General features: G+C 57.0%; 4 protein-coding genes across 4 annotated transcripts; all 4 read right to left on the bottom strand.

Moving 5' to 3' along the window:
* Positions 1–425: 425 nt before the first annotated feature.
* AYL99_11515 (hypothetical protein) lies at positions 426–3,179 on the bottom strand (the record flags this gene model as incomplete). Its single annotated transcript, XM_018843021.1, has 1 exon — positions 426–3,179. One exon carries the CDS (start codon positions 3,177–3,179, stop codon positions 426–428), a length of 2,754 nt encoding a protein of 917 aa, XP_018687781.1.
* Positions 3,180–3,633: 454 nt separating this feature from the next.
* AYL99_11514 (hypothetical protein) lies at positions 3,634–6,015 on the bottom strand (the record flags this gene model as incomplete). Its single annotated transcript, XM_018843020.1, has 2 exons — positions 3,634–5,752; positions 5,804–6,015. The coding sequence occupies 2 exons, from the start codon at positions 6,013–6,015 to the stop codon at positions 3,634–3,636; spliced, it is 2,331 nt and encodes a 776-aa protein (XP_018687780.1).
* A 573-nt stretch (positions 6,016–6,588) lies between these two features.
* Positions 6,589–7,149, bottom strand: AYL99_11513 (hypothetical protein; the record flags this gene model as incomplete). The annotated part of the gene is made up of 2 exons (XM_018843019.1): positions 6,589–6,888; positions 6,952–7,149. 2 exons carry the CDS (start codon positions 7,147–7,149, stop codon positions 6,589–6,591), a joined length of 498 nt encoding a protein of 165 aa, XP_018687779.1.
* A 1,412-nt stretch (positions 7,150–8,561) lies between these two features.
* AYL99_11512 (hypothetical protein) lies at positions 8,562–10,590 on the bottom strand (the record flags this gene model as incomplete). Its single annotated transcript, XM_018843018.1, has 5 exons — positions 8,562–9,423; positions 9,481–10,100; positions 10,150–10,295; positions 10,352–10,432; positions 10,485–10,590. The coding sequence occupies 5 exons, from the start codon at positions 10,588–10,590 to the stop codon at positions 8,562–8,564; spliced, it is 1,815 nt and encodes a 604-aa protein (XP_018687778.1).
* Between the last annotated feature and the right edge of the window lie 1,169 nt (positions 10,591–11,759).

Raw genomic sequence — 11,759 nt, 5'->3', positions numbered from 1 at the left:
TCTCCAGAGGCAGGTCACATCTGTATCTAGGGATGAGCGATGAGCGAAATTGAAAATGGTAGCCAAATTGGGAAGCGGGCTGGCGGGCTGGCTGGACGAGAACTTGGGGTACTAACTAGACTTGAAGGATTCGGAAATAGGACCTTGAGGATTGGATTGGGCAGGAAACATGAGGGCCTCTCATTCTGTTGTTCCTTTCTACATATTTTAGTCTTCGTTTCCGACGGGGAGACAGAGACAGACAGACAGACATAGAAACAAGAAATTTGGGTAACTTGTCGCGTCCCATACCCCGGTTCAAGGCACCGCTGGCATTCTTTGCTCGCCGGTTGGATGGATCTCTGCTCATTCGAGCCTCCTCCTCCCCCTCTTCTTCTTACTTCTCACGAGGACGCCCAGCATCGTCAGCTTCTTCTTCTTCTACCTCAGCGGCGCCGTGCTCTCGGCCCCTCCCCCCCTTCCTCCTCCTGGCCCCGTCGACGCCCTTGCCCCATTCCCCCGGCCTTCTTCCCCCACCGCATCATGCCCCACGCGTGCTGCCAGCCAAATTTGGGCGGCGGGTCCGCGTGCGTGCGGTACGGCGAGGCGTCGTGCCGGAACATGGCGGCGCGTTTGGGGTCTGCGTCTGCGTCTGCGTCTGCCGGGCCCGTGGGGACGATGGTCTTTGCTCTCGAGGCTGAATCAGTGCCAGGCCCAGGGGTGAGTGATGGCGTAGAGTCTTGTCTTTTCTGGTTTCCCCTTGCAGTTGTGGTCGTTGTCCCTGACGACGGCTGTGTCGTGCCCGTGTCCGTACCGTCGTTTGACGACACGGCGGCGCCCGGCTCCCAGAAGCGGCCGGATCTGTGGACGGGACGCCACCATGCAGACACAGCTTGTTCGTCGTCTTCTTCTGCTGCTGCTGTATCGACCACTCCTCGCGCACCATTCTCACCAGGATCACAATCACCACCAACGCCAACACCATACCCTCGGCGCGCGACGGGGAGTCTCTCCGCCCACCACCGGCGCCCGCACATCTCCCACAGCCGGCTGCGCGCACGCTTGTACGCGAACCGCTCGTCCTCGCCGGTCAGGACGGACGTGCTGGTGAAGTCGGGCGCGGCGGCGGCGGCGGGGGCCCCAACGTTCCAGCGAGCGGGGGCTGAGTCCGACACCCCGTGGCCCCGGCCGTTGCCGTACGTGGGACCAAAGTCGGCGTCCTCGTCTGCGAGCACGCTGCGCACAACGCGGGGATTGTGCAGGGACGGCGTGCTGAACGAGGGGGCCGGTGTCGACGAGTGCGTGTTGGCCGCGGTGTAGGACGAGATGTTGGGCCGGAACGGCGCCGTCGAGTCCTGGTACATCTCGGAGAAGGACTCGGACGTGATGGACGCCTCGCTGCTGCTGTCCAACAGCCTATCGTCGTCACTGTCACCGTGAGGCGGAGCGGCAGAAGAAGAAGAAGAAGAAGCAGCGGGCGCTCTCATCGTCCCGGCTCTTCGAACCCTCGTCTCCGGGAAGAACAGTTTATCCGGCGGTGCAGCGGCGCGGATCAGCAGCCGACACCGGGCCTCGTACAGGGCGTCGAGCAGGGTGATGAAGCGGCGGGCCTCGTTCTTCTGCGCCAGCGTCAGCACGGGCACGTCGGTGAGGACGAGCGTGTGGAACGTGCTGCACAGCGACACGTAGTCGGCCGGCCCCAGATAGGTGGCGCAGAGGGCCGCGAAGGTGGATTTGAGCACGCCCCTGTGGGTGGAGGGGAGGTCGAGGCGGCGGCCGTAGATGGTCAGCGTGGTGGGCGTCCACGTCGATGAAGGGTTGAGGAGATGTAGGTCTGTCTCGAAGGATGCGTCAGACTCTGAAGAGGAAGAGGAGGAGGGCAGCGTAATGTGGTAATGTGCTGGTGTGTCGGATGACAGGGTCGTCGTCGATTCTGTCAGCGAAGTTATGCTGGAGATGGAGGTGCGTCTCGAGGCGAGAGAGGCATCGGGGTTTGCGTCGTTGTTGTTGTTATCCATGTCGTCGAGGCTGTCGACCTCCTGCGACGATTCTGGATCCAAGGGGGCCTCGTGCACAGTCAGATCATCATCGTCCCCTTCCCGTCGCCAGTCCTTCTCCCCTTCCATCTCCCAGACCTCGCACCTCGCGCGCAGCACGTCGAGAAACAAGCCGAAATCCGTCTTCGCGGCGCGCTCCCCCTCGCTCTCGCGACTCATGCCCCATCCCAGACCGAAGAATCCCCCCACCACTGGACCACCACCGCCGCCGCCCCCCCGTCCGGCATCGTTCGTCCTCCTGCGCAGGTCGCCAAACTCGATGCCCGCGGCCTTGCTCAGCTCCTCGGGCATGCGGTTGGAGCTGGCGACCAGGACGCCGCCCAGGTGGAAGAAGGCGGTGAAGAAGCCGTTGACCAGCTTGGACGCCGCGCGGTCGGGCATCTGGAACTCGTCCAGGAACAAGATGGGCGAGTCGCACACCGTGTCCTTGGCCAGGCTCAGCATGACGTGTTCGTGGTCGGAGACGACGTCGTCGCGGCCGGAGAAGAGGCTTCGTGTTGTCGATGAAGGGCGGATGGCCTCGAGTCTCTCGATCCTCGCCACTTCAATGCGCCGGAACACGTCGAGCATGAACGTGTTGAAGTGCCAGCGACGTTTCTGGCGCGACGGAAGGGTCTGGTACAGCAGGTCCAGCAGCATGGATTTGCCCCGGCCCACCTCGCCGTAGAGAAGCATGCCCATCGGGGAATCGATCGAGAGGGCGGAATGGTGAAGTTGCGTGGTCCGGGTCAACGCCAGCGTGGTGGATGGGAGCGAGGATCTAAGGGACAAGAGCGAGGAGAATAGTCCTGGTCCTCTCGCTCCCTTCGCCCCGTCGTCGTTGTCGCCGTCTGCTGGGTCGTCCTTCTCAGCCGTCCCTCCCCTCTGCTGCTGGGTGCCATCCCGCCTCGCCCTCCCTTTCGTCTCGGTGGTGGATGCCGACACGGACCTCCTCTGCACATTCCGCCCGATTCTCTCCAGCCGATACCGGTACTCGATCTCCGGCGCGTAGTCCTTCAGGCGAAAGTACAGTTTCTGCAGCTGCAGCGCGAGGCGGTGCTGGGCCGGGTCCGGCTTGATCTTCTTGGTGGCCACCAGCGTGCGGTAGAGGACCAGCGGGTTGGTGATGCTGAGACCGAGCTGGGGAGGAGGGGCTGCAGGCATAGATAGACGGCGGGATGATAAGATGATGGGAGGGGAAAGAGAGGAGGACCACGACACGCCCCAAAAGAAACACCAGTTGACCCAGAAGACTGATTCTATGCTCTATGGTTAAAAGATGGAAGGGAACGAGAGGTGGCAGTTGTCCCTGTCGTCGACGTCGACGTCGTTGTGCTGCCACAATCAACGTCTCTGGTTCGTGTGCTCCACCCAAGTCTCCGCGTCCAAATAAGACGCCGGCCTACATAATACTATTACTATATTAATACGAGGTACTAGGTCCTAGGTTTTAATTACAGTCAAGCTGGAATGTGTGTGTGTGTGTGTCGAAACACGGGATGCATTAGCCGCCTAGATAATAGTACATGTGCTTTTGGGTATTTGGATGTTACAGAAACAGCAGCAAAATATGCTCCGCCGTCGAATCCTCGAGAACCCCTTGGTGCCTTGTCCCCCTTCAATCCACCAGGTTCAAGCTCTCGACGCTCCGCTCAACGCCCGCCAGGTCAGTCTCTCTGACACTGGAGGCGGAGCTGGCGGTCTTTTTCAATTTCCCTTTGGCTGCAGGCCGCTTTTTGTGCCGACCAGTGCCATCGCTCGCGCTGGGAGGCGGTGCCTCACGGATCCATTGCACGATGGCCTCCACGCGTTCGGTGGTCTCTGGGAAAGACGCCCCCTTGTCCTCTGCGCGTGATCCTCCTGGCGTCTTGAGGGAACTGTCCTTACTGCCACGGCCACAGCCACTGCTGCTCGGATTCAACTGGGAATTCTTCCTCGTGGTGTCTTCGGCCTCGTATGGCGCTCTCCTCCGAGCGCTGTGTTCGGTCTTGCGCAGTTCTTCCTCCAAAATGCTCTCGTCCGTAAATGCTTGCATCTGAGCTGTGGTCTTGATTCGGAGTTTCCTCTCTTCGGACGTTTCCTCGCCATCCTTCAGTGAGGGGCGTTTGAGATACTGGGTCAGATGGACAGGCGTGCACAGATTCCTCCATGGTTCCGCCAGCCCAATCCAATTGTCGGTGCGGGCCAGAATCTTCAACCAATCTGCCCGAGCCGGAGACCGAGGTGCCAGAAAGACAGGATACCCGTCGCAAACACGTGCGACACGTGCCACCATATAGGCATGTCGCTGAAGCTCCTTGGCCGATGTTTGAATGAGACAGTGACAGAGGAGTAGACAATGGAGAACCTCTAACATGAGGGGCGAGTAGTTCACGGCTTCAGCAAAGTCCGGCAGGGAGAAGATGGGATGATTTTGGGAAATCTCTCGTTCTCGTTCAGGCGTGTAGGGTGGCACATTGGCCGGAGGTACCGCCGCAAACAACTCGTTCACCTTGTAAATAGGGGGTGCAGGCAATTGAGGACGGCCTATCTTTTTCGGACCATCCGCCATGCTCTCGTACTTCACTAATGTGTCCGACTTTACCGTCTGTTGGGCCTCACCGTCAAACAAATTCTCACCGCGAGAACGACGTCCTGTTCCAGCGGTCGTCTTCTCGGTGAATTGGTCGAGGAGTTGCGAAGCGTATTCCGGGGAAAGGCCGGGCGTGTACTCAAAATGCGACAAATACGAGAGGTAATCACGAAGCGCTCTTTTGGCGTAGGTCCGGACCAACTTTCGCGCCTCTGCACGTTGTTTGTCCTCCTTGATGTCCGTCGGCGATGGGTCCATGCCCTCGTCTGCCTGCAGAGCGTGGTCTTTGCGAAGCCCGTGCAGAGCTTGTCTGACGTGTCGACACGAAAGAGTGAGATATGCGGTGCCTCGAAGGAACAACAGCTGGGACTCAATACTGCTCGGTTGATCCTTGTCGGTAATACCGCCCTTGGGGTGAAATTCTTGGCCGGGCGTTCGAGCGTCTTGGGGCTGGACGAGGTCCTGTTGGTCTCTCTCGTGTTGTGAATGGTAGAGCTTGTATGCGGCCAGAGCATCCGTGCAGTCTCGCACCACCCCCTCGAAATCCTGCATGAACATCCGGGTAACTGCCCTCGTCCGGTACGGCGACCACTCTGTGGGCTTTTGCCTGATGACATCGGTCAAAGGGTCCAGGGAAGTGTGTTCTGCCACGCCCATACACGGGATCTTCTCATGGAAGAAGTGGACATATTGAGCGTGGGGATTGTGTTCCTGGCGCTCCAGGACGAGTTTGGCGACGTCCTCCAACGCCGACGCCGACTGCATCATGGCCACGCTGGCGGCGACTTCATCCAGCGCGTACGCTTGGTATAACTTCTGTGTTGCCTGATCCCGCATTCGGTGTCTCCGCTCCCGACTGATCTTGGTATGTCCCACCCCTTTGGAGGTTGATAGCCCGAGCATCTCAGCATCGTTTCCGTAAAACATGCCCTTGCTGGTGCTCAACGAACTCTGCAATTCCGAGGTACTGGTGCCATTTGCCGCACGGACGGCGAGACTGGTTGCCTCGTCGATCAGTCGTCTGATCTTGACAAGGTCGAAGAGCACGGCCGGGTGGATGGGTTGAGGACGGGGGCCGGAGTAGTTGCTATAAGCGAGGCTCTCGACGATCTCGGTCGAAAACCCGAGCCATGGTCCGTGGTAGGAGGATATGTATTTCCAGTGTCTATAGATCACGGGTTAGCGCTCACTATGAAGGGGGGAAAGGTCCAAATACTTGTTGCGACAGATAACCAAGGCGGACGGCACCGCCACGTCAGTCATGCGCCCATCTTTCTCCTTCCTGGACTTCGAGGACCCTGCGGGCAGTATTGGTGGTGGGTTCGGTGTCTCTTCTTTCGCCGGACGACGTGCGAAGTCGCTTGGAGCAGGAGCAGGTGGCTTCGTGGATCGCGTAACAAGGGAGGAGGCCTTGACACCTCCTGACATGGTTTGGCTTCTATTCTGCAGCTGGTGGGCTGGTCCCAGCACGGGACGGAGTGCAGAGCACGAGTGGCAGGATGGAATGGGGTGCAGTCAACGGCAAGCCACATGGAGCGATCTCAGGATTGGGGGCTGAAGCGCAAGCGCGTGTCGGTGGACTCTTTCCGAGATCCAGGTGCGGGCGCGAGGACTCTAGGCTTGGTACAGTAGCTAAGGCACTAGGTCGTGACACGCAGTAGTTAGGGGCCCGTTGCTTGATTGAGTAAGGCTGCTCGGTTGGTAGGCAGGAGAAGAGGCGGCTCACTAGGCATCGATGATTCAATTCACCAGTCAAAGCTTTGGGATGATGGTAGACGGTAGGACAATGGACAATGGAACCTGAAGAGGGTGCGACGGTTGTGTTTCACCATTCTCCCCGCTGCCTCGATTAACTTTAGGTACCGCCCACGCCATGCTCCACGGTGCAAAGATTAATTAAGTGAATCACTGTTTAGAATGGAGCCACAGTCCCTCAAGATCTGAACTAATATCATCTCCTTTCCCCAGACCGGGTCGATTCGACCGCGAGACCCCCAGCATTCACTTGCGGGTGGGAGCTGCACTCGAGGGAGAGATCACCTGATACCCCGTGTCCAGACCCCAAGCGATGGAATTGAACTCGAGATTGACCTGCCCTATCTGCAACGACGGTGTGATGGTGAACAGATTGAAGCCCTTGACCTCATATTGACCACTGCCAACCCCAAAGAAGTTCCAATACCACAGGATCTTGGTGCAGCCTGCGACGAGGATCTCGAGGGTGGTAATGCCATTTAAACCTGGTGAATTGAGCACCCCCTCGATATACACGTCCTTGCCGACGAAGGTGGCGGTTCCGAGCTGTGTGGACAACATGGTCATTGACTTGATTCCCCGTGAGCCGACAGATACCTATGAACTTACCGGCTGTCCTTCGAGCGACAAGATCGAGTCGCTGGTCTCGGTGTAGTTCGGGTCGAGAAGGCTCTGTGCCGTGGCATTGGCTGTAGCCACGTCGGTATGTTCAAGGATCGTGATGTACTGGCTGACAATCGACTCGGCCTCCGCCTGCGACAGACAGTCTTGCCAGTTGCTCTCACGCTTGGGGTGAGCGGCAGCCATGACGCTGGCCACGAGCGACAGAGGAGTTAAAAGAAGGAGGAGCTTCATAGCTGCAAAGAAGAAGGATGAACGAATGAAATATCGGAGAGAACGATACTGACGGGGGCTGGGTGGCTGACGGACACGGTTTTGCAGGACAGGTCGACCAGAAACGAAACTCATCTCTCGTCGCAGATGGCCTTCTGCCAGCATTTATAGGTAGGCCCCGGACAGGAAAGACGCCTTGCCTACCAGTTTAGGAGCGAAGGTGTAAGAGTCCCCTTCTGGCAGGTGGAAGTGTATGCAAGGCAACATGCAGGTCTAGAAGCCAGCCGTCCCGTTAGCGGACAGTTGATTGTGCGAGGAAGCGACGACGAGATTGGTCAACTGAAGATGGACTTGTCGATATTTCCACCAGCGGACTGAATCATGCCGAATCAGTGGTGCTCTCACTGCCACGGGAGCTGTAGTGGGGGGGAGGGTGCCGAAGGAGTGAGTGTATTCCCCAGACGAAGTCCTGCCCTGGGCCTGGAGTACTTGCTTCAACATGGCATTTGCATCTGGTGGATAGCGACAGAGAGGACTGCATCGAGCCGACTTGACGTCTGGGCAGTGTCAGTCTGAAGTAAGCGACAGACCTCCTTGGCCGAGATTCGCATCCTATACAAGACTGTGAAGGCTACGAGTAAGAGGTACTATGCTCAATCCTTCCTTTCAAGAGATTTACGCAGGTGCCTGATTCATCATGGAGCAACGTTCGTGTTTGACGTCGATACTTAAGTCTTGATGTCATTGACTCTGCAGGCCCAAGGAGCGATACGGGGCATGAGATGGAGATGGAAATGGAAATGCAGCGACCCGCAGGAGAAAGAGAGGGAAACATAGTGGGGATAGATGCTGGATGCCTAAGGGTATGTAATCCCCCATACATACCCCCCTGTATCAAGTTTCCTGACGAGTAATTGGCGCGTGTGTGAAGATGTACCGTGTCGAGTACATAAGCTTTACAAGATGGCGGAGAAGAGGCCTCACTCACCACACCACACCATCAGCGCACCATCCCACCTATTGTCTCACTTGAGAGGATTTTCATTCGCTTTCAGAAGCAGGTTCATCCTTGAAAAGCCTAATTATGTACAAGAAAGAAGGAGCAGGAAGAAACAAAAGAAGACAATTGAGCCAATGCCGTCGTGGGGTAGAACACCTTCCTCCCGCTCCATCCCGTTCCTCCCTGAGCGAACAGGTACTGTACCGCGAGGAGAGGTTCGTTGGACTAACTAATATGTATTGACTAGCCAGGTTCAGGCCAGGCCATCCATGATCGAATATGGAATTGGCAATTAGTTGTCTTGGAGAATGGCGCTCAAGAACCAAGAGGCGCCGCACTATGTCAGTAATCCAATCTCGCACACACTGAATCCAGATTCCCTTGATCAGAGCGACAGGATCGCCCTCAAGACCTGCTCGAGCTTTTCTTCACACCTCGACGACGATGATGGTGGTCCCATCCGCTGGGCCCGCCACGCCACGTACCGGTCGGGTCGCACCAGCACGCAGCCGTCCTCGTCGACCTCGCGTCGCTTGGTCCAGTCGCGGTATTTGTCAGCGTAGTCGAGCCCGAACCCAATGGCGAAGGCGTTGATGGGGACGCCCAGCTTGTCGCCCACGGTGCGCGCGGCGGCTTTCCACCCATCACCACCGTGGCCTGTGAACAGCGAGAAGGCGCTCTTTCCGGCCAGGTCGACCGTCGAGATCTCCTGGCTGGGCACGTCTTTGCTCAGCCACGCGTGCGGCAGCCGGTTACCCGGGTAAGTGCTAACCCGGGCCTGTGTGAGGTAGTTGCCTGGGAACGGCGCTTGCGGGCCATCCTCGTCCGCGAGGTATACCGCCGTGGACGTGTTGGAGTACCACTGGTTCATCATCATGCCCACGCTGTCCCCTTCGCCACGGTGGCGTTCGAGCGCGTCGAAGAGCTGTTGGCGTCGTAGCTTACCGGCCTCTGAGGCTTCCGACAGTTCCTTGTTGGCCTGGATGCGCGCCTCCTTGGTTTCCTCAAACATACCAATCGCGCCCCAGACCGTCGCATGATTCCGCAGCAGCTCGTTGGACCACTTCACCAGATCTTGTCCGACCGGTTGTCGCTCCACGTTGTACGTGTTCAGCAAGGCAGGGGAGGCCTTCCTCTGAACCACCAGGGCGGCTTTCCATGCCAGGTTGTAGGCATCCTGAATACAGGTGTTACTCCCAAGCCCAAAGATGGGAGGGTGTCGGTGGACGGCGTCACCAAGGCAGAATCTGGTCACCGTCAGCGATCCTTACCCGAAGAGGTGCGGTGATGATCGAGATACGTACACGTTCTGCTTGGAATAGAACTCGGCCGCCGTCTCGTTGATTCTCCAACTCGAAATGTCCACCACCTCGAACGAGATGCTGTCATCACCGATCACGGCCTGAATCAAATCGTTGACCTGATTAGTCGCTGCTTGAGAAGAGCCAAAGGCTTTGATGTCCACTCCTGGTTTAGGGAACACCACCAGGATCCATTGATGCCAGGGCTTGACCATCCGCAGCACAGGCGCGACCCCGTGCTCGAGTTCCGTGTCGGGCTGCATGATCCAGTGCAGATGGCCCGTTTGATGTTTCATGATGTCCCCCAAATCGGCATTGAACAAGATGTTGTATGCGACGCCTCCCGACGGCTGGACGTTGTACGAGAGCCCAATCTGAGCCGCCACGGGACTTCTTGCCCCGTCGCATCCAAAGACATAGCGGGATCGGATTTTGAATTTCTGACCCAGGATTTTGTTCACGGCCGTGGTTACGCATCCGTGGCTATCTTGTTCGAGTTCGGCGAAACACGTGTTGAAGAGGCATTTGACACCGTGAGTGGTTGCATAGCGCACCAGGATCGGCTCGAGGTAGGTCTGTGGGAGGTCCAGCGACGCACAAGGACTGATGTCTGCCACTTCGCCCTGTTGATCAGGTCAGCAGCTGGTGTCAGCCAGGCTTTCCAAGGCGCACCATCTTGGTAGGCCCAGCACCCCAAGCATGAATTCGACCGTATTCCACCCCAGTGATTGAGTAGCACCAACGGATCGAATTGAGGGCATCCCCTCTGTTTCCAAGCCGGAGACACTCGTCTTCGAGGCCAAGGTCGCGCAGACACTCTTGCCACCCGTCAGCTGTGCTTAGAGACCAGAGGAGATGGAAGCAAAATTCCTACCAAGGCCTGCCATGTTGACCAAATGTGCCCTCGGCGTAGCTGTCGTTCCTGGCGCGTCCGAGATGACCATCACTCTGATTCCTGAATACTCGCACGTCAGTGCTTGTCCGACAAAACCATGGACGCATCGTACCATAGTTGGTCAGAAAACATGCCAAAGAAGCACCAGCAGGGCCAGCCCCAACGATCAAGCAGTCTGTTTCAACGTTGGCGTCGACTGTCGGGATGGCTCGAGACATTTTCACGGCGGAGCAGAAACACCAGTGCCCTGTCGAAGGTGGATTCGGTCTGTTGCGGTCGCCAGTGGCATAACCCTATCAAGGAAGATAGCAGAAGAATGAAATCAGAAACAAAGGATTATATATCCTCGCCCTCAATCCCGTAACACCATTAATCTCTTGCAGGAGCTGTGGGTGAGTGAGTAAGGGTTCAGGAGGTATCCAGCCAGCCCGTACAGACTATCGTTCAGGAGACATGTTGTGTACCGTTGGCGGCCTCGTCTCGAAAGCGTAATAGTACAACACCAGTAATTGAAGCAGAGCGACTAACCTTGTTAGTAGACATCAGATGTGTACTAGTCGTATAATAATTAGCAAGTCCACTATGAAACTGGGAATGGGAGCAGATGGTCGGTGAACAAGGCTACGCATTCGCTGCGCCACAGCTCGAACGCGATGAGGTAAACGAAGCTGACAATAAGCCCCGAAATCGATCCGGCTATAGTAAATGTTCGAGTGGGGGGAACTCCGGTGCATTTCTCTCCTTTCTATGCCACGATGATTCAGTGTAGAGATGGAACTATGGCGCTGCTATTTTCTGAGGTGAGATATTGAAGGGCAGCATGGGTACGGGGGTTGAAAAAGGCACAAGAGAGAAAGCGCCTGAAAAAGGGCAGACAGATAGGAGGACATACCCCTGCAGGGAAAGGCATACATCTCGGAAAGATCCGATATCATTGAAATACGCTGACATTAGTGTAGTTGGCTTCTTTTGGTCAAGCTCCATAGCTGATGCCGTGGATACTTTGACTCTGCTCGGATATCCAACACGGACTGTGGCCAGTGTCCAGGCTCCTCCAAGATGTGCGGATCTGTTCGCACTGACCGGTTGCGGCCGCATATGGTCCAAAGAATTCTTCCGTGGATGACATATCGCTGGTGTTCCAATCTGGTTTGTATATGATAAGGGCGGTAATGGAGATGATGGAGCGCGTGGTGAGCTCTCCGACACGACAGGGGTGAAATCCAGGTCCTGTCCTCTCAAACAACGCTTTGTGATTCCAATGTACAAGTCGTCTCGTCGTCATATGTCCATTAACTAGTTCCAACACATTCATCCAACTCCTCGAGATGCGGCAACCGGGTTTTGACGAGACTGTCCAAGTGTCACATCATCCCGTGCAAGGCCC

Source organism: Fonsecaea erecta (genome assembly GCF_001651985.1).
Source record: "Fonsecaea erecta strain CBS 125763 chromosome Unknown Scaff14, whole genome shotgun sequence".
NCBI lineage: Eukaryota > Fungi > Ascomycota > Eurotiomycetes > Chaetothyriales > Herpotrichiellaceae > Fonsecaea > Fonsecaea erecta.
Note: the sequence above shows the minus strand (reverse complement) of the source record. Positions and strands in the feature narration are given on the sequence as shown.